The sequence below is a fragment of the Melanostigma gelatinosum genome, assembly GCF_949748355.1.
Source record: "Melanostigma gelatinosum genome assembly, chromosome: 3".
Lineage (NCBI taxonomy): Eukaryota > Metazoa > Chordata > Actinopteri > Perciformes > Zoarcidae > Melanostigma > Melanostigma gelatinosum.
Window position 1 is genome coordinate 23,166,389 of NC_136636.1, and position 22,422 is coordinate 23,188,810.

The window sequence follows — 22,422 nt, forward strand, 5'->3', positions numbered from 1 at the left end:
AGCAATAGATTTATTTATCAACAGAGTTATGAGTTATTCAGCCCAGCCATCAAACAAGCTTGGGTGCTAATGGATGAACTTCGCAGAGATTCACCATGAGACACGCTTCAACACATCAGCGTGAAACTTAATATAGGGGTTCCACCCCTTGCTACACATTGGCCAAAGTCAAAGATGCAGGCGTGGCACGTTTGTACGTTATGGCACCTGGATGGAAGCCGTGGATGTCCATCCACCTTGGCCCCTCCCAGTAGGCGTTGGTTTCCATCAGTGTGAGTGAGGAGTTCCATGCGAGAGGTCCTATGAAGGAGTGTGTATGAAGAGCCGGGCTCAGCTGGGGCGGTGGCCCTCACTGTCTCATTGTCTCTTTCTTATCTTCTCTAAAGATGGCGTCCTGTTTCTTGTGACGCAGTTAAATAAGTAACCTTTCACCTGCTTCTCTCTGGCCTTGCTGTGTTGTGAGCACTGTATAAGTGATTAATAGAGCTGTATATAAACTAATGGTTATTAAAACTACAAATATGCTAGTGATTAATTAAACTGTATATAAGTCAATTGCTACTTAAAGCTGCATATAAGCTAGCTGTTAATTAAACTGTATATAAGCTAGTTGCTACTTAAAGCTGCATATAAACTAGCTGCTGATTAAGCTGTATATAAGCTAATTTTCTCAACAAATCCCTCTCTTGACGTCTGAAGGACGTCACTTTCTTTACCTTCCTGCCCTGTTCACACGCTGGTGTCTGCCTCTGCCTCTCCTGACCCTACCAGGCTGTTCTGCTCTTCCCATACTGGGTAAGCTCCATAAGGAGGGGGTGGTAATGGTTCCTTGGAGAGGGCAGTGGTGATAGGACGGTCAACCAAAGAACGAATACAGGGTATTATACAACATCCACATGAGACCAGTATTGCAATGAACACACCCATTGACACTGCTATTGACAAGATCAGGTGCTTCCATTTTCCAAACATGTTTTCCATCCAATCTCCAAATGGATTATTCACACCTGATGCTTCCTGCATTTCTTTTTGACAGTGCCTTCAGACTATTCAGTGCTTTTGTGACTGAACCGTCCGGCGCAGTATTGTTGGGGATGTTAGTGCAACACAGGTCTCCAAACATTGAGCAAAAGCTCCAAAGCCATTTTGTTTTGCATAGAAATCAAAGAAGTGGGGCCAGCTGCTCAGCCAGACCCTCTATTGCATCCCTAGTATGATTAGCCAAACGAAGAACATTGTAATGCACATAATTGATACGATCAACATTTTTATTCACAGTTATCCATGGAATAATACTTGCGACACTCTCAAAACCTACTGCAATTTGATATACCAATTTGTATTGATTAGGCACTCCTCTGGTTCACTCTGATTGTATCTATGTAGGTTGGACCTTTGTCCAGACTGAACTATCCTACTGCAGTTGCTCTTTTAGCTAAGATATGTCTGCGTCTGCGTTGGGTCAGGTTTTGTACTTTAAATATGGATGCCAGAGTTGTGCAATTTAGTGGAGTAGCCATTTTAGTCATATTTGTCATGCATGCGTATCCTGTTGGGTCAGATTCAGGATATAGTGGTGCTGGTTCGGTGAACCTAGCTGGTCTAGCTGCAGCACAAGCTATACAGCCACCCATTTTGTTTTTATAGCATTATCAACAATTCAATTTAACCAAACATTGTCGTTTCCATGTCCTGTAGCTAATTGGATCACCTGTTGGTGGTTGCTGAAAAGTCAAATTACAAATTACAAAACAAATTATGCATTTTGCGTCAGATTACCTCGGACCTCTGCTAGAGGTCTGGACGGCTCAGATGCTGGGGCACAGTGTGACAGGTGGTGCCAAGGTGCTCCTGCTTTACCTATGACTTGGACCGAGTGTGAAGTAACCTCCTTCACTTCGTACGGCCCTGTCCACCTGGGGTCAGTCCACTTTTCTTATGAACTTTGACCCTGACCCAGTCACCCTCTCGGATGAGATTTTTACCTTTTCCTGGTCAGCTGCACTGGTTCGCTGGACCTGTTTGGAGAGAGCCTCCGTGAGAATGATTAATGCAGTCACATATGCCTTCATTTCAACTTGCTGCACATCTAAGTATATGTACATCTATGGATCTATGTATATCTATGTATATGACTACCGTCTCTTGGAGGACCAGGCATTTGCCTCCCTGTCATTAACTCATGTGGTGAAAGATGCGTCTTATTTCCTTGTGCGCTCCTCACTGCCATTAGAGCCAATGGTAAAATTTTAACCCATGTCAGCTTTGATGCTACACATGTTTTCGCTATGTTTGATTTTAGCGTCTGATTTGCCCTCTCTACCAGTCCTTGTGACTGTGGATGATACACTGATCCATATCTACTTCCTGCAAATGCTTATTACTGAAATGTGAACCATTATCGGAGTATCAGCTCTGTCTGCAGCCACTTCATTACTGTCTGTGCGTCTTCTCTTTTAGTTGGGATTGTCTCCACCCACTTTGAGAATCTGTCAACCATTACCAAGATGAGTAAAGTCCATGCTGATGTCTTGGAAGCAGGCTGATGGTACAGGATAAGAGCCCATAGGTGTTTTGTACGGTTTTTTCTTTCACATTATGATCCCCACAGGTGGTGCATTTGTCGCAGAAGAGGCACAGTGCTTGCATTCTTTGCAATGTTCTTTTCTTTCCTTCGTGCGTGCCTTTCTTCTGTATCTCAATCAGTGTTTCTTCAGTGATTTCTGGCTCTTGTATAGCTGTTTTCAGAACCATCTGTTTTGGTCTGTATCCTCTTCTTCTTTAGCCGCTTCATCTGCCATGTCGTTTCCTGCAGCTATTCTGGTCCTTGTTGTAGTGATGACGCCATATTGATTCCTCCTGTTTCATAGACAATATGTGCTTTTGTGCATTCTTTTGAATTTTCGATTTTCTTGCAGCTCCGAATGTGAATTTCTTTGCTTAGGAGGATTCTTTGATGCAGCTCCTTCTCTTTTCGATTTTCTTGCAGCTCCAAACATAGTCTCTTTCTCCCCCTTCTTTCTGATACAAAACTGCATTAACATCCCTCCTTTTGTTCAGAAACATCTATGTGGAAAGGGAATGAATAGTCAATTCTTGAAGTGCCGATGCATGTGACAGAGTCTACGTGAGAATGGTGAACACATCTTCTGTTTCTTGTGTTCAAACTAAAGGGGCTGAGTGTTTCATGATGGAGGATGCTTTGTCTGTGGCTGTGGGCTGTTAAGGGAATATGTGGGTCTGGAACTGGATATGACGTAGATATTGTGGCTAATAGTTGCAGCAGTGTCTCTGTTGTTGCCAGATATGTGAAAGATATTGCTGTTCAGCGTGATTCTGGCTTCTTGGATGCTGATTGCCTGTCTCTCTCTGATAGTTTCCTCTTCTTCCATGTGGTGAGCCTTGTTGTTGTTGACCACGCGTGCGGCAGTCTCGTGAATAGTGACCAGGTTTTCCACAGTTGTAGCAGTAGAAAGTTCGTCCGTGCTGTTTCTTTTTCTTTTTAGCAGGCTTTGGGGCCACGTCAAGCTTTGCCAGCTGTATTGACACTTTTAGTGCTTCGAGCTCCATATCTGTTCTTTCCACAGCAGCTCTGTATTCATCATAAGTGTGTTCTTCACTTATTTGTTGCAGATTCTCTTCAGTGAGAGGACAGTTCAGCAGTTCTCCATCCCAAATGTCTTTATCTTTCCATCTCTTTATCATTCTTTTGTACGCTTGTTGTTCCACCGGCCAATGTTTGATTCTTCCATTCATCCTGCTCTGATCCTGGACATCATTCTCCAAGTTGCACAGACAAGAGGTGTATTTCGCAGCCATGATGTCCCTCTCTGCAATAATCAATAGAAAGTCTGAAATCAGTATTCCCAAATGTCCACATGATGGAGCCAAAGCTCCTATCCACTGTTCCTGTTGCAGTTCTTGGAGTGGCCACAGAAAAGCCAAATTGCATGTCAAATGTTTTTCTTTTTTCTTCCCAGGTTGTGAAGTGCCAGCAGAGGGAGCCAAACCTCCTCTTATGCCTTCAATTGACATGTTTGCTCTCTGAATTCACACTGGCCCTCGTTCACAACCTTGCTTTCTCTGGTATGTGTGTGTGTGAAATGCTGATCTATTTTATTATTAACACTTAGGGTGAAGAAGACGAAAACAGTAATGTTCTAAACATATTTCGAAGTCTCTGTGTGGATAGATAAGCAGAACACTCTGTTCCTGCGTTAAGATGGCAGTTTTCTGCCCTAATCTGATGGTTTTAGCAAGCGTGACTTTCAGGGTCACTGATCTTTTCCTGTCGTACGAAAGGATGACGGAGTGCTCCTCTCGGCGTTTTAAACCTTCATACAGTGACCTCACAACTCCGCAATATAGCTTTACAAGTATAACGCATATTATTTAACAGTGTATGAATATATTTTATTTATAACTCCCCCTTTATACCCCTGCTAGGTGTGAACGTCTATGTTTTAATTACACATGCAATGGATGTAACTAAATGTTTTATAAGGCAGAGAGAGACAACCTTGCCCCCACCTTTTTAAATATCTTCCGCTAACTGTCTTTGTAAGTGGACACAATCTAAGGCCGCACTGTTCTTTCTTATCAGGAATAGTCAAACCCTCCCTAATTTTCCCAGCGCCTGTCTTGACTAAATGAATAGAAGATTTGTAGCAGCTGTTAACCTTGTATATTCATACTTTTAGCGACTGTCTGGCTGGAACAATAGAAGCTGTGTATTAGCTTTAAAACTTTTTTTTTTTTTTCTTCCTGGTAGCATTCCTGGACTGCTGTGTTTCCGCATTACACTTTGCTAACGATCCCTAAGGAACACAATTTTCCAATAAATTTAACTACGCCAGTAAAACTGACACTTATATTAACCCTCAGCTGTCTCTCAGCATATTCTAGTGATTTATGTGTGTGTGTGAATGCAACACCCGTGTATAATGTGTGTTTTTCCTGCTCTAGACACCAAACTTTGAAACAACGCACGAACATGTTGCCACACATCTCAAAACCTCAGCATATGATTTGATAAGCACACGGACATCTGAAACAACTTGACTGTAGCTTTCAGCTGTCTCTCTCTCATATGTACGCTTCAAACATTCACTTTCATTCAAACAAAATTGCAACACACTGCCATTTTTAAAATGCGCAGAGATCACAAATACGGTAAAGGAATATCTTTACAAATACAGTCAAACAAATAAACAAAAATTAAAAGGTACAGCTCAGCATTAGCTCTCTGTAGGCAACTAATAAACACAGTTAAAACATGCTCTTGTGTCTCTGAAGGCAAAGCATAAACACAAGCTCAAAACGTACACTGCCATTCTCTGAAGTAAAATCATAAACACAAATTAAAACAGGCACTGCCATTTTCTGAAGTTAAATAAGTCACAAGCGCGCTGTCTTCAAAGGAGATGGACAGTTCTTTTTCTCAAACTAAGCAAACTGCTTCTCAGCAAACAAACACAGTACAAAATGATAAACACCAATTAAAACCACATCTGAAATGCGCACAATTCACAAATACGGTCTAGAATGTAATTAATATCTTTACAAATGCAGTGAAACAATGAACTCACATTAGAACATACACGGCTGTCTCTTTAAATATAAATCAGTCAGAAGCGCAGCTTTTAGACACACTATTTTATATTCCAACAGCAATTTCTTTTTCTCAACCTCATCAAACAGACTGTGTACCGCTGACCTCTCGACCACGATACAAATGAAAAACAAATGCTTTTTCAGCAAACAATCAGTCAAATTATAATCAATTCTGTCCCTATCCTACACACATATCAAAGAGCGCTGCTCTTTAATACATCACACGGCCGCTGCTTATTGTCAAAAACAATGTTACAGCCGGGATCCGATCCCGGGCCTACCGCGTCGAAGACCGTTATTTTAACCACTACTCCATCAGGGTAGCACGTCTACAATACAATTTAACTGCTTTTTATCCTAGGTCATCTCTGGACCTGTACACGTTCTGGCCATTTTCATTAATCTCGTCCGTCATTAACAACACACCGATATAATCAACTTCTGTGCTCTCGTCCAGAAACTCCGTCGAGGAAACTTTAAGCAAAGTAACATTATTTTTCACTGGATCGCTACTCACGAGTTAATGTCCGAAGACTCGATGCTCTTAATACGGGTATTCCGCAGTCACTTTTTCTCAATACAGTTTATCAATGACATCAATAACATATACATATATCCCCGTCATGTTATGCAATTTCTTCGTAGTCCAAGACGTCCTATAATTACGTTAAAGATTACGCTTTATTTGTGGCAGGAATTTGAGCGCTTCAAGCGAGGCGCGTGACCGCGAAAGAAGAGGCGCGCGACCGCGTCTCACACTACTTCACTCTACGCTGCCACTAAAAACGTCATTTTTCGCCTTTTATCTAACGTCTTCTGCTGGACCCATTCACGCATATGTACAAGCACGCATATGTACAAAAAACCCCAAATGCTGGGCTGAACAACCCTGCTGCTGTGTTTTTAATCTTTACAATACTTTTAATGACTATGCAATACTTACAGTTCGGACAGTCGGATTTAATTTAGTTTTATGACTATAATACAATACGCAGAATTCAGTTAAATAGGTTTCTGCTCACCTTGAGATGTGCCGGCACAATCAGACTGTCTCCCGAACTGCAAGCTCGCTCCGATGGCAATTATCGGTTCCCAGCCTCAGGGGGAGAGATGTGCCGTTATCTGGAATCACAAATAGAGAGGTCTGTTAACATTCCAACCTGAAGCTCCGTATCATATCTATCACGTCGGGGTCACCAAATTGTTGTGAAAAAAAGTGTTGTTGTAGCTGTCTTTCACACTTAGAGCAGGTTTAAGAATGAAACAGAAGCTCTCAGAGGCGTATAGTTTAAATCAAAGCAATAGATTTATTTATCAACAGAGTTATGAGTTATTCAGCCCAGCCATCAAACAAGCTTGGGTGCTAATGGATGAACTTCGCAGAGATTCACCATGAGACACGCTTCAACACATCAGCGTGAAACTTAATATAGGGGTTCCACCCCTTGCTACACATTGGCCAAAGTCAAAGATGCAGGCGTGGCACGTTTGTACGTTATGGCACCTGGATGGAAGCCGTGGATGTCCATCCACCTTGGCCCCTCCCAGTAGGCGTTGGTTTCCATCAGTGTGAGTGAGGAGTTCCATGCGAGAGGTCCTATGAAGGAGTGTGTATGAAGAGCCGGGCTCAGCTGGGGCGGTGGCCCTCACTGTCTCATTGTCTCTTTCTTATCTTCTCTAAAGATGGCGTCCTGTTTCTTGTGACGCAGTTAAATAAGTAACCTTTCACCTGCTTCTCTCTGGCCTTGCTGTGTTGTGAGCACTGTATAAGTGATTAATAGAGCTGTATATAAACTAATGGTTATTAAAACTACAAATATGCTAGTGATTAATTAAACTGTATATAAGTCAATTGCTACTTAAAGCTGCATATAAGCTAGCTGTTAATTAAACTGTATATAAGCTAGTTGCTACTTAAAGCTGCATATAAACTAGCTGCTGATTAAGCTGTATATAAGCTAATTTTCTCAACATTATCCATGGCAATATTTGGACATCTGCATCAAAAGCAGCTTGGAGATTTGCTTGAGGAATAAATGAATGGTTCGCTCATCTTTATTAGGGTGAAGTACAATCACACCAAAATCCACAATGCTGACCCCAGAGGTCACACAGTATGAAACATGAGATCACCGTCTACTACCTGTCGACGCTGCTGCCTTGACAACAGCCCCCCCCCCCATGCCTATTCATGACAGTGAGACACAGCAAACTGGTCTGACGTGTTGCTGACTGAGATCTTATCTGTGTTTGCAGTTCACAACACAATCAACAAGCCATGAATGAAACTAGCCATGATGTGGATGAATTCATTCCTTTTATTTGATCTGTTCAGCAGCAAGAATGTTGGAAGTTAGATAAGGAACAGGTTGAAACGGTGGTTTACAAATCAGCAACGGCGCAACACATTAGAAGTTAAATATTATAGGAGCTGGACTTTGAGTCTCACAGTGCAGAAATCACACGTTTTTAGGTACAGTGCAAAAAACTTCACGAGTAGCATCATTGTGTAGGTAGCATTATGTCCAAAGCAAACGTTCAAAATGTGATTGAAAACCCGTGACACCCGGAGCCAATGTCAAGAAAATGTGCCGAAACATTTCTGGTTAGCAGGAGTTCGAAACATTACATATTTAATATATAGTGTATGTGAGCTTCCACGGTCGATACAATCTTTTGAGTCCAAAAATAAAGTATTTTAGGGGATGGGAACGGCCTTTTTTTTCATATCCCCTCGTTATGGATGTGAGATTTGCTTTTTTTGCGCCTCGCCTTACCGTTGGACACTGGGACGCCCAGCGACTGCAGGCGGAAGGGGCGTGGCAGGGCGGAGTCTGTGCCGACGGGCGGGTTCGTGGTGGAACCGCTCGCAGCGAGGTGGGCCGTCCCGTTAACCAGGGGAGGAGAGTGGACGGCTGTGGGACAAGAGCTCCGTCAGAAGGGAAAAACCAGAGTGACCTGAATATTTATCATCTGGGTTGATCACACCTGGTTTTATTATTCATAACTATTGAAGACATGTTCATGCATGAGTGTATGTATGATATATGTTCTACGCGTGCATGTGGATTGTGTGTGATGCAGCAGCTTGGAGCCCAAGACAAATAAAGTACATCATATCTTATCTTAACCAATGTACAATGGGTAAACGCCGAAATGTAAATTGGTTCAGCACTGTGACAGCAACTATCTACAATTTAAGCATAATTACTTCCGTAGCATTGTTTACATCTTTATGATCTTGGCATGGTTAATTGCTCCACCTCAAATAAATTCAAAGAAAGACCAAAAACACACACACAATGATGACAACCTGCTGATTCAGCACAGTGAGAGTGAAATGACGTCAATCTGCAACAAAGCTAATTAGATAAGCAAACGTTGACATGTAATTATCATTTGTCGTCTTTGTCTTACCGTGTCCCTTGGTAGCTTCGCGTCCCAGCAGTTGGCTCGCTCTCTTTGACTTGAAGTAGCTGCTGGCGATGTTGTCACTGTCACGACGGTCCAGCATCTCCTTGTACCGGTCCTCCTCCACCTGCTTAAAAACAAACAGGAGGTTCAGGCTCCGTGATAGTGTTTCAGTGTGTGTGAGATGACGCGTGGCCCATAAACACAGAAACCCACCATGAATTGCTCTCCAGCGTCAGCAGCTGAACCTCTGCCAGCTGAAGGTTTCGGAGCCACAGCTGTGAGAGAGAATGAAAGCCGGAGGATATTTAAAGGGGGAGATTCTGTGAAACACGTATATTTACACTCACAAGCCACAGCATCACTCAAAACGGATGATGCCTTCCTTCACACTTCGCACCTGACGGGAGTGTTGTTTTCTGCACCGTAACGTCGGGCAGCCTCCAGGCGGCGCCGTCTTCATCCCAGACAGCTTCTTTCTTCAAGCGTTCCAGGTTGCTGTAGTTGCAGTCACGGCGCACCAGCGGCACCATGCGCTCCAGCAGGCTGTGCAGTAACTGGCCCTCCCGCTCCAGCCGCCGGATCGTTGCCAGGTAGTCGTCCCTCTCCACCTCGAACTCTGCCTGCAGGTCACGGATCTCCAGTTTGGCTGCTCTCAGCTGTCACAACAGGTGGATGTGGTTTCACAGTTGAATGGCAGAGAGCACATCGTCTCAACATCAAAAAGCGATGCGAGACTCTGCAAAGTTGATTTGACATTATCCAGCATCATTTGGTGCTCAGCTTGAAAGATTTGGGTGTTAAGTAAACACTAACGCGGGTGGAGTTTTGCACCGCAGACCCTGAAGCCAGTTGTTAAACATTGCTCCAAACCCACTGCATGTCCCAAAGAACCCGTTACGTTTGTCCTGCAGCCGCTGGGACCCACCTTGCCCTGGACCTTGACCAGCATTTGGCTTTTGGCGTGGACCTCTTCCTGGATGGAGTTGTAGACGTTCAACAGCACATTTTCACTGTCCTCGCTGTTCTCTGACAGAGCGCAGATAAGATGGACTTTTCTCTGGTCGGCGAGGTTCTTCCTCTGCCTCTGTCTCTGCTTCAGCTCTTTGTTCCGGGCCTGCTCTCCTCCAACCACCTCCTGTTCCAGCTGCTGCAGTCTGGGGAGAGACGGATGAACGGGAATGACTGATACTGGGGTTTTGAGGATGAAACTGGTATCAATATTTGGGAGTAAAAACATACGGGGAACATAGATAAACAATCATAAAAAAAAACTTTAAAAAAACAAAACTTTGTTTTTGTTCAATTGTGATCACATACTGAAACCGTACTGAGCGTGAGTTTTTAAACTTGCTCTCTAGTTGACAAACTATTTAATAGTGACAGTGTTTCTAAATGACCTCAAACCTTGTTTGGCATTTCTCTACTGCAATTTCTTGTTACATAATAGCCAACACAGGATATGGATCTGCAATAACTAATATGGGCCATTATAGGAAAGCATAAAATAACGTGCCGGACTATTATGACTCCGTGCTCCTCATCTTGATGTAGACATGATGTAGAAATACCTTTATCATGAAGTGTAAGAAGTGCTGATGGTTGGTCGTGTGTATAAAATGTGTGCCTACGTACCTTTCCAGGACGTGTTGCTGGTCCGGAGGCCCTGCAGGGACGTCAGGTGAGCATCCGTCCGGGCTTTTTTGGACACCGACTGCTGGTACAGCAGGCTGGCTCACCAACATGAGGAAATAATACCCTTTGAGTTTCTAATAATCCATAGTTCTATTTTCATGCCAGCAATCATTTCAAGCTGGGTTTTCTTTTTTTCTGAAGTGGTAGATCTCTCATTTGGGAACTATAATGTTGATTTGTTGAAATGATGGAAGGTGCTAGTGGACAGTACCTGGGTTAGGGAGGTTTCTCCACTTGTATTGTGGCACATGGGACCAGTGTTGTGGAGGAGCTCTTCCTCCGCATCCTCTGTCATACAGCGAGATCTCACTGACGCTGAGAAGCAATACAGGAAGTGGACACAATTGAAAGAACTCTTGATGAACAATGCAATCACGTACAACAACGTTGCTAATGTTCAGTTTTTGTTCAGACTTTGTCAGGAGCGTTGAGTCACTCAAGCTTTTTGACAGGCTGGTGAGCATTAAAACACATGTTAAAACTAGTTACATGGTTCTTTGGGGGATGATTTTCTGCTTTCATCCTTTGGGACAGAGCTCCCCCTGCTGGCTCGAGCCTTTTCCAGATTGGACAGCTTGGAGTCACAGGAGGAACGCAGGGCGGCAATGTCCTCCTGCAGCTTTGCTTTGGACTCCTGCTCTGCATTGTACTCAGCCTGCAACTTGGCCAGCCTCACTTCGTACTCCTGTGGCGAGAGCAGAATACAGTCCCATGAATCACCTGGTTCTTACACGAAGCATGTGGAGCTGCGACGTGATATATTGGTGTGGGAACGGCCTGCAGTTGCCTCTTTAATCTTCTCCTTCTCGGCTTCTGTGTTGCTGGATTGTGGCCTTGGAGGAACAGCGGGGGATGCCTCAAACAACTGACCAGCCAGCAGAGCTGCGTGATAAACACAAGTTTGTTTTTCAGCCAAACAAGTAATTAAAAAAGAAACGGTCAACAAAGAAGCAAATGAAACATATTTCACCGTCTGCATTTAAATCTTATGGCAATCATCAAATACAAATATGTTGTTTCAGGCTAGCTACAGAATATATCACTCACACGCAAAGTCAGCGGTGCCCAGCTGGCCTGAGATGAGGGCCCGCAAATTCTTGATCTCCTCCTGATACTCTCTGAGCAGAGCATCCTTCGGGTCCTCATTGATACGAGGCCTGTTCTGGATGCTCTTGGCCCGGTTGGCATAGCGCAGCGTGCTCAGGCTTTCCTCATAGTTGTTGTCGGCGGGCGAGAGACAGGCGATCATCAAGGTGCGCGTGTTTCCTCCCAGAGAGTCCTGCAGCAGTCGGGTCAGCTTGGAGTCCCGGTAGGGGATGTGTTTGGAGCGTCCGTCCACCAGAGCCGAGATGACGTTGCCCAGGGCCGAGAGGGAGAGGTTGATCTTAGTGGCCTCGCGGAGTCGCTCACCTGTAGCACCGGTCTTAGACTGACGCTCACTTCCTGCCAGGTCAACTAGGTTGAGTTTACCTGCTCGTAGACGATCCTGGCCGTCTGCATCTGAGAGTGTGCGGTGACAAAGAGAATGTTGATACAAAACATAGCTGCCCTCTCTATTTATATTAGTCATTAGTTCTCTGTGTAACATGCTTATTGTTATATTTTCAGCCGTAATTATCTGTGATTTTTTCATAATTATTTGTTGACCTGTTTTAAAGTGTCATCTCTATGTGTACTATGAATTAAAAAGTCCTGACTCAACTCTCAAAGTGGTTAGCCATGTTTTTTCTTATTCTTTGTATAACTGAGCAGCATTTTTGCAAGACATTTAAATTATAAGGAAAAATCTATCGATGTGGAGACGGAGCTGCAACTTATTGCAGCTGCATTCCGGACACGACAAACCTTTATCACTTGAACACTACCGAGTAAGTCATCGTTAAGCTATTTTTTGTACCGTTTTGCTAAGAATACAAGAGGCAAATAAAGACAAATGCAATAAGGCCATGAAGCAAATTGTGTTTCTTTGTTCTCAAACATGTTGGCTTTCTGGCTAAAATGCAATGCGGCTATTTAATGTTTTTTGTCTTTCATTGTCCACATTCTTTTGAAAGCAACATATTTATGATCTTTCTGAACAAGGCATTCAGGTCAAAATATGAATTCTGTGAAAAGTAGATGCAGAAAAAAAAAAGAAGAAAAAGATGGCTCAAGAAATAACTCTTGAAAGACACTGAAGCACAACAGCTTGTTGACATCTTACTCTTAATACTGAGCAGCTGGTAGGCTCACATGTTCCTACAAGCACACGTCAATGTTACAGCTAGTGTGTGTGTGTGTGTGTTCACCTGTGTTGCAGATCTCCAAACGGATGGTGAAGATGGAGTGCGAGCGTGAGGAGTCCTTGTTCATCAGCGTGTAGCCCACTGCCCGGCTCCGCCCCCCTCGCGCTATGATTCTCTCGCACTCCCCCACGCTGTGCACAGTGTGCACGGAGAGGTCCCGCGCATACACCCCATGCTCTGGATGCTCCTTCAGCTGCGCATTCATCAACCACACAAAAAACTAAAATCACCTTGTGTGCAAACACCTTGCCCTTCAAAGAAGCCATGTAAGCACCGTGAGTTGACGTCACCGTGGCAACTTGTCCACGCAACACAAGCAGCGCAGTGTTCGCTGTCAGAGAAGAGTCTGAGAAACAAGTTTCATAATGACTGTACTTGCCAGAGAACACGAATCATGTTTGGCTTATGACGTCACACAGTGTTGCCGGTTGTTTTGTTATTTAAAACAGCAGAGATTTAAGAGACGAACCTCCAATCTCTGTTTGGTGTCACTGCCCAAGAGGTCTCGGATTTCTTCATTGTAAATCTCCAGGTAGGAGGCCCTCACCAGGAATTTGGTATTTTCTGCACACTAGCTTGCACAAAACAAGAACATAAAACCATTGTCTCTGAGCACGCAGAGCTTAGACAAGCCTGGACAGAGACCAGAACCGCAAGACTGAACCAAGCATGCATATCATCCCGACACAAGAAGCACGTGCACTGACAGATACTTTTGCATGAAACTTCTGAATGCATAAATCGGATTGTGTTGTTAATTTAACTACGGTAACCTGAATACTCTCAAAGATGTGCTCAAAGGCTCGTGGAACGACCCCCCTCTGGGCTGCAGGATCGGACACTCCCTGCATGGTGAAAGACTTCCCACTTCCAGTTTGTCCATAGGCAAAGATTGTTCCATTGTATCCCTCAGTGACGCCCTGTAAAAAACAACAAATGTGGCATTAATGCACGAGGGTCCTTTAAAAAGGACCAACAAAGTGCTGACCTCTGTGAGTGACTGACAGCAGGCTGGTCAGTAAAGACTGATGTCTGCAGTCTTCAGCAATAAGCGATGCTGCTGCTGGACTGAGGGTGTCCAGTGACCAGCTTGGATCACCTGGAGCTCAAGACTGCTGCTGCGTGTCGGTACCGACAGCAACACAAACAAATCAAAAGTGTCTCCAGGAGCTTACCTCGACCAAAGGATAGGCAATCTCGTTGTACATCTGCTCGGTGGTTTGATCGATGAAGTAGGTGCCATCAAAGGTGAACTGTTTGGGCGGCTCGTCCGCCGCCCCGGGCTTCTGTATGAAGCACTGGCAGCGGTGCAGGTCTATTGACAGCACCGTGTCCGAGCCCAGAGCCCTCTCCCTGTCGTTCAGGGGCCTGCACCGGACCACCACCTTCACCGACTCGGACCCCATGTCAACATGCACTTCACAGCAGTCGGCTTGTGCAGGACATTGCGGATGAAATAAAGGTTGACGTGTTTAATTCCGCTTCATAAATACAGGAGCAGGATCCTCATTAGCGAATAATCAGATGACAAACGCTGCCGACTAACGGCTGATTAACAGTTCACGTACCGGTTAACGTCCGGACAGCCGACTACCAGGAGACTTCAAACGTGTATGGAAATCCTCAAAGTTAATTTACAAACAGTTGGCGTCTCTCCCAGACACGGTGGAGACATTGTACTGGTCAGGTAACGTCCCGACCGCGGTATGAAGTTGCTTAGTAACCATAAACAACCGTCGAGGGACAGTCAGGCGGCCATTTTGGTGAGGAAGGAGTGAGGTCACTGAATACCGTGCATATATTTTGTACCGTAACCTATCACTACAGTCATATGTTGTATATAGTCGTGTATAAAAATAAAGAAACAGTCCCTTCATGAATATGGTGTCTCCGTTTACCTCTCCACCTAGCTTAGCTAACTTCATCTTCCATCTAAACGACACTCGGTCTAGTTCAACTTTTGGAGGTGGAGAGTCACCATTTATTCAGTCTAAGGTACTAGCACCTGTGTAAATCAGAGCAAATATCTCCTTTTACCCAATTCACACATGAAGCAACCCCATGTGGAGTTCTGCCCTTGGATTTAGAAACTGTGTACAGCATAAATAATTTGCAGAGTCAAGTAGCATCAATATCAAACCTGCAGGTGAGGTTGTGCAACGCTGAGACATGAATAATGGAAACAACAGTTCTGCTGGATTTGGGTTGAAAACAGAGAACATCTGTCGTTTAATCTCAAACAGGGCTGAACAACAGGAAAACTGTTTGTTGGCCCAATGTGGGAACGATGTGGCAAAAAAAACAAAAACACGAATTAGTTATAATGAAGACTTTTGGACCAGAAAATAATCTCACATACAACCTTATGATCAAGACCTAATTTCATACGACAGCGTGCAGTTTAATATACTCTGCGCACTGATATTAACACACATTACCAGTTAAAACCAGTAAACTGTGACTTCATACAGACTTTAAAACACAGATAATTTAAACATGTCCCTTCTCAAGAGGCAAGATTAAAATTCAGGGAATAATACAATTTGATTAAATATATTTGTGAACAATCCGCGGGATCAAGTCCACTCCAGGGTTTCTAAGAGTTACATTTTACGTCTTAAAAAAAACACGAATAAACTCCTCTGCTGCCTTACAGGCACAAATAAAAATACTTAAAAAAAAGTTTATATTGAAATGCATAAAAAAAGCAGCAAGCACAACATATTATGCCTTTACAGAAGAGTACCCTTTGAGGAAATGACTTGTACACTGAGTGCCAACAATAGGTGCAGTTATGCAGTTAATGAAGCCTCCCAAAAACACCACATGTGATTTAAAAAAGGTAAGAGATTATATATGTGCAAAATAAAATAAAAGGAGTCACTCAGTCTGAGGTTGGCAATCCACAAGTTCCAGTGTCCCGGGCTTAACCCCAGTGCTTTCTGCGGGTACTCGTAATGCTGGCTTTGTTCAGGCTCTTGTGTGGCTTTACAGCCGGCTGTTGGCTGGCGTGTTCCTCCCACTCGTAACAGTGGTTTACCCGGGCACAGCTGAGCAGACACGCCAGCTCACCCCGAGTCCCCGTGTAGTGTTCGATCAGCTCGGCGAAGGAACTGAATTCAGTGGTGTACGTCTGCCACAAAGAAACAAGAGGAACAAATATACTGTCAAATCAAAAAAAAGTTTGCAACCGGGGTTACACAGGACAATCGGTTTGCCGAGACAACTTTAATCAAATGCCAACAATGACTTCATTGTTCTTTGGTTTCCGTGGAGTGGGAGAGTTTGTGGGATTTTATTTATCCTCTCCAACACCCTCACACCTAATACGCTGTAGATCTCTGTTTTTAAATAAATCACTGAATTGCAGAGATATATGTATCCACAAGCTAGATTCTTTAAAATTGCATCTAATGTTGATGATGCCCCACTTGAGATAAGCTGGATACATTCTCATTGAAGCAGGCAGATATAACTACACTGGCTGTAGCTGTGTGGAATGATACTATTTCAAACTTTCAATTCATCCAAGAGGAAACGTATGGAAAGTCAGACTTGTGAGGTAATGTTGGTGTTTAATACACATACAGTACATGCCTTCTATACTAACCTTATTTTAAAAAAGTCAGTATCGGACCAATATCTGCATCAGTGCGTCTCTGCCAATAATCATGTAGGGCAGCGGCTCCCAAACATTTTAGGCCACGCACCCCCTTCTACATCCCGACCGGGTTCACCGGGTTATTGTATTCATACTAGTTTGTTCCACTTACTGTATTCATACGAGTTTGTTCCACTTACTGTATTCATACTAGTTTGTTCCACTTACTGTATTCATACTAGTTTGTTCCACTTATTGTATTCATACTAGTTTGTTCCACTTACTGTATTCATACGAGTTTGTTCCACTTACTGTATTCATACGAGTTTGTTCCACTTACTGTATTAATACGAGTTTGTTCCACTTACTGTATTCATACTAGTTTGTTCCACTTACTGTGTTCATACTAGTTTGTTCCACTTACTGTGTTCATACTAGTTTGTTCCACTGACTGTATTCATACTAGTTTGTTCCACTGACTGTATTCATACGAGTTTGTTCCACTGACTGTATTCATACTAGTTTGTTCCACTGACTGTATTCATACGAGTTTGTTCCACTGACTGTATTCATACGAGTTTGTTCCACTTACTGTATTCATACTAGTTTGTTCCACTGACTGTATTCATACGAGTTTGTTCCACTTACTGTATTCATACGAGTTTGTTCCACTTACTGTATTCATACTAGTTTGTTCCACTTACTGTATTCATACTAGTTTCTTCCACTTACTGTATTCATACTAGTTTGTTCCACTTACTGTATTCATACGAGTTTGTTCCACTTACTGTATTCATACGAGTTTCTTCCACTTACTGTATTCATACTAGTTTGTTCCACTTATTGTATTCATACTAGTTTGTTCCACTTACTGTATTCATACGAGTTTGTTCCACTTACTGTATTCATACGAGTTTGTTCCACTTACTGTATTCATACGAGTTTGTTCCACTTACTGTATTCATACTAGTTTGTTCCACTTACTGTATTCATACTAGTTTGTTCCACTTATTGTATTCATACGAGTTTGTTCCACTGACTGTATTCATACTAGTTTGTTTCTGTACGTCTGCTCTGGTTTCTGCTCTTAGATTGTTTAGAGGAGATGCACTTTTGACTTCTGGTGACGAGTAGTTTTCTTGAATATGTTGAATACACTTATTGTAAGTCGCTTTGGATAAAAGCGCCTGCTAAATGACTGTAATGTAATTTATAGGCGCATAAAAATCGGCCCAACGAGAGAACAGTTTGCTCGCGCGCGGCGTTTGTTTACAAGATAAAAAATACGAAGAATCTTCCTGCACCGTGCCTTCGAAAAGGTAACGGACGTACACCAGAAGATTGGCCAGATCTGTAGGCTCGTCTGCTTGCAGAGAGTAAAACTCACTCTTCTTCACGCGACCGACTAATGTAGCCAGGATGTCTTCGGACAAAGCATCAATGCGGCGCGACACAGTGTTGTTGGACACCGGGATCACGTCCAACTTGTTTGCTTCTCTCGCTCCAATCATACATTCCACCATCGCTTTGGCAGCTGGCAAGCTCACGTCTTCGGCGATTGTGTGCGGTAGCCCCTTTCTTGCTATTCTGTAACCAGATATGAAGCCCGTAGTGCGTGTTTTACAGACCCAACACATGAATGAGACTCCAGTTGTTTTGTAACTCCTCCGATTTCGATATAAACATTAAGGGGCTTTTGATTTGCACTGGCATGCTTGGTGTTCAAGTGGCGACGTAAATAAGAGGGCTTCAGACCTCTCTCTCTCTCTCTGTATGTATGAATACAATAGCTAGTGTGTACGTAAAATACAGTCTGGCGGTAGGAGCTGAAGTGCATTTTTTTCAAATATATTTCATATTATTAATTATTACACCATTACATGTTTCCTCTCGCGCACCCCGTAGAGGCTGCGCCACACTTTGGGAATCCCTGATGTAGAGCATTCAATCCTGACAAAACAACTATACCTCCAGCAGGAATTTCCCTTTGCAGGTGTTTTCGATGAGGTGGGTGATCAGGCCAGAGGGGAAGCGAATGATGAGAGAGCCACTTTGAGGTTTTTTCGGATGAGGGCACAGGAGGTACGATCCCAGAACATCGTCTGCAAGCAGGGAACAGCTGCTGTCACTGAAATACACCACAAGATCACGCAGTTAGAAAACCCAAGAGAAAAAACAACAACAACAACAAGGGCCAGGGGCGTTAAATGCACAAGTGACGCTCACGTTGCGATACCAGCCCAACACCACACTTCCTGAGCCAGCGCTTCCTCGGTTTCGGCCAAGCTTGGCGTGCGGGATCTCCTCACCGGCGCTCCGTCTGTGCCCTCTCCTGATTCACACAGAGAGAGAAATCATTGTGAAGTTAGAAGGTGTTGTCATGCCAAGTCGAGGTCTAAAGAGTGGAGATATTCCAACAGTCGTGTTTGAGTGGGGAAGCATCCAAATGTGATCCCAACTCAGTGACAGAAATGTTCTTTCTTTAAACGTAACAAGACTGAGATGGAAAAGGAGTAAATGGTGATTAAAGAACCGCTAAAACAACGCTTGTGTTTCAAGGCACTACAGCTTAAAGTCAAATAAAACTAAAAAAAAAAAAAAATCTATAAAATGACCCACGTCAGCCCAGACCATTAATGAGTCTAAATCCCAAAAAGTACCCTCTGGCACCACAACAGACAGTGAGTGGCTCCCCATCACCGGAACACTGAGGGGCTTTGCTTTACCTAATCAACTCTTTGACTCTTGAAAGCGCTCTGTGAACACTCGGCCCACCTTGTGACGCACTCAGTCGCTCCTGAACGCTGCGCTGTTTGAGCGGCGTGAAGGTGAAGGAGCGGTAAGCCCCGGAGCGCAGCGCTTTAGTGCGGATGGCTTTCTTTCGCACCAGCGAGGGGGAGGAGGTGGGTAAGACTTCATTGGGGCTGCTGTGCAGGTCATCGAAGGACTTTCGATTCTTCTATATAGACGGTCGGGGGGAAAGAAAATGTAGGGGGAAGCACTGGGGTTAAGGTGAAAAACGCCATGGTGTACGAGAGAGTACAGGAAGTACATTCAAAACCTTAGTCCCCGGCAGCAAGCCCTGGAAAGGGGCTCTTCTGAAGGAGACCAGGGCGCTGACGCTGAGAGGGAAGCCGTGGTTGAGCAGAGAGGGGTTACGACGAGGCATCGAGCCGACGGAGTCTTCCTCGGCCTCCTCTGGGTGCTTCTCCAGGTAACACAGCTGGAAACAGCGGCACAGCAGCAGGTTCAGGAACTGCGCCTACAGGAGGGGAGGTGGAAACAGTTACAACCAAGTGCTGATCCCACATATTTCATAGCCATGTTCCAGATTTGCACGTAGAAATAAAATAAAAAAAAATCGAGACACGTTGGAGCTGTAACTTTCTGTCGAAATACGACGACAGCAAACCCAACGTGATATCGGTCACGTCTCACCGCTCTGGAATGCCTGGCTTGAAAGACGTGGCAGTACAGCTGGGCATCAGCGCTGCCCGGGTTGTGGGAGACGAAGGCGAACTGGGCGTCGAAGGGCCGGGCGGTGGACAGAGAGACTCTACGCAAAGCGTGAGCCATCAGGAGAGTCTGCAGACAAAGACCACAAACACATATTTCCATCTTCGATGGCTCCAGGTTCAAACGCACAAGATGTCCATGAACGTTTGAATGTTCTCATGCGTACCGTTTCATCCTCGTCATACATTTTCACACCTTTGATGGAGAATTTCAGGGATACAGGCCTCCGTCTTTTGCAACTCTGATCAAAGACAAACAACATATTCTGTATCTTACTCTGAATGCAACAGTTACAAGCTGATGCTTTATTCGGGACACTGATGAGTCAAGGCTCAGGACTCACTTTGAGGAACTTCAGCTGAGTGTGCAGTTGCTCTATCTGATCATCCAAGCAGCGGTCATCCACAGGAAATGAGCCCACGTACTTCACAGCAAAGAGGAAAGTTTAGTCAAAGCACAAACACACGTGGGGGGGGGGGGGGGACCCAAATGTAGAAGATGAAATCACATGTGGAGTTACCTCTGCTGATCTCGTCACTGTACCATCTTCTCTGACCGGTGCCTCGCCCATGCTGCCTGTCTCTCTCTGTGAAACCAGACAGCACATCCAGTACTTTTAATGAATGTTCTGAATTGTTTTTAAATCTCCTTTTCTTTTGCCTTATGTTTTGATGCTTTTAATGGTTTTATGTGAAGCACTTTGAATTACCTTGTTGTTGAAATGTGCTATACAAATAAACTTGCCTTGCCTTGCCTTACTTAAGAGGACACCAAGATTAACAATAAACTGATTTAAAACGCTTTCAAAACATGCACACGTGTCGGAAACTAAAGTCAAACAATCACAAGTGTAGTGCTACAGGAGGTTTGGAGAAAAAAAAAGTCCAATAAAGCCAAAGTTATATCTTGTAATATGACAAGAAGAGGAATGTGATTTAGCAGTGTTACCTGTGATTTGTGTTCGTTAGAACAGCGTCAGTGTACCGTTTTGTTTTGCAGCTCATTGCCTCGTTTTTAATATCAGCTCCATAAATGCGTCAAAGTCGCTGCGAGCACGCGCGGAAAAGTTACGAGTTCTGTTTCACTAAAGAGGTCTCCGTTTTCCAACAGTGGGACGACATCCACAAATGAGAAACTTCTCCCGAACTAAAACCTTTGCACCGTTTCCGCCCCTTGTGCGCGCGTGTGTGTGTGTGTGTTTGTGCGTGTGTTTGTGTAGGCCGACAGCGCACCGGAATGTATCGCGACTATAAGAGCTCAGGTTGTAACGCTTTGGAATCGCAGGAACTCACTTTTCGGAGTCGGAGAGCCTTTCACCAGCACACAGCCAGCTCCTCCTGCCCGTCCGCGTCCTCTTCACACGGAGCCGCTGACGCCGACGTCCTTCCTCAGCCTTTACCTGCTGCCGCTCCGTGGTGGTCCAGGTGTGCTGCTGGTGCCCGAGGCGGGGCTCGAGGGGAAGAAACCCGGGGAGGGAGGGGGAGGAGGAGGGGGGGGGGGGGCTATGAACACGTCGGGCCCTAAAATATAAAAGTCAGCGGAAGATAACGCGTTGACTCACTCCTCCCTCTCCCACCTTTTTTTTGTTCCAGCTCCAGACATTCCTCCTTCTTCTCTTTATTTTTCTTTAATCGTATTTATTGTTTGTGAATGTGTTTGTACTACCTACATGTGTTATGAATGTGCTGCTAATATTTACCTGGATTCTTTGTATGTTACATTTTGTCATTTTTGTCCATTAAATTCAAGAGGCTCTATTGGCATGACATGTGTTGACAAAGCATGATTATGAAATATAATGAATAAAATAAATAAAAACAAAATAATTCAGAGCGGTAAAAAAATACAGCAAATAACGATGTTATATAATAAAATAGATAAGTAAATAAAATCAGTCTCCCATACATCCACTGTCTACTTGTCCACTCAGTGTTTTGGCCGTTTTTGTCGAAACAAGGAAATGAATGTCAGACCTGGTCAGCGAGGGTCCTCTCAGGTTGAGTAATATTGTGTGTGTGTGTGTGTTTTAATCAGGGGCATGCTGTTGTCAGTTTAGAGAAGGGGCTGGATGGAGATGCAACCAGTGGACCATTCAACGGTTGTCCAGATGTGCTCGTGATGAACTCCTCCTGGCCTTGAGCACCATGTGCTCAAGGCCTCAAACACTCTGGGTTCCTTCCTCCTTCAGACCGCATTGCATTCTATATGACGATTGAACCTCCTCTGCGCAGAGAATAAATACTTTAAAGACGAGCTTCTCTTCTCAATGTTTCTTCATTTCAGTATCATAGGACTCACTCT

At 44.1% G+C, this 22,422-nt stretch overlaps 2 protein-coding genes across 5 annotated transcripts; both read right to left on the minus strand.

Annotated features, from left to right (window-relative positions):
- kif17 (kinesin family member 17) lies at positions 1-14,410 on the minus strand (the record flags this gene model as incomplete). The annotated part of the gene is made up of 15 exons (XM_079296606.1): positions 1-2,018; positions 6,636-6,735; positions 8,391-8,528; positions 9,031-9,154; positions 9,241-9,302; positions 9,425-9,683; positions 9,953-10,181; positions 10,660-10,690; positions 11,209-11,404; positions 11,507-11,601; positions 11,767-12,219; positions 13,008-13,197; positions 13,474-13,575; positions 13,778-13,924; positions 14,180-14,410. 14 exons carry the CDS (start codon positions 14,408-14,410, stop codon positions 6,656-6,658), a joined length of 2,337 nt encoding a protein of 778 aa, XP_079152732.1. The 3' UTR covers positions 1-2,018; positions 6,636-6,655.
- An 874-nt stretch (positions 14,411-15,284) lies between these two features.
- On the minus strand, positions 15,285-21,521 carry sh2d5 (SH2 domain containing 5). 4 transcript variants are annotated; one of them, XM_079297018.1, is made up of 10 exons: positions 21,414-21,521; positions 20,642-20,707; positions 20,465-20,545; positions 20,288-20,362; positions 20,044-20,190; positions 19,667-19,867; positions 19,381-19,561; positions 18,832-18,937; positions 18,574-18,733; positions 15,285-16,137 (listed from the first exon to the last, which is right to left on the minus strand). In XM_079297018.1, the coding sequence occupies exons 2-10, from the start codon at positions 20,690-20,692 to the stop codon at positions 15,931-15,933; spliced, it is 1,209 nt and encodes a 402-aa protein (XP_079153144.1). In that variant the 5' UTR covers positions 20,693-20,707; positions 21,414-21,521; the 3' UTR covers positions 15,285-15,930. The 4 variants fall into 4 exon arrangements, with proteins under 4 accessions (XP_079153144.1, XP_079153142.1, XP_079153143.1 ...); XM_079297016.1 differs by having other exon boundaries at positions 19,381-19,564; XM_079297017.1 differs by lacking the exon at positions 21,414-21,521 and adding an exon at positions 21,070-21,194 and having other exon boundaries at positions 19,381-19,564.
- Between the last annotated feature and the right edge of the window lie 901 nt (positions 21,522-22,422).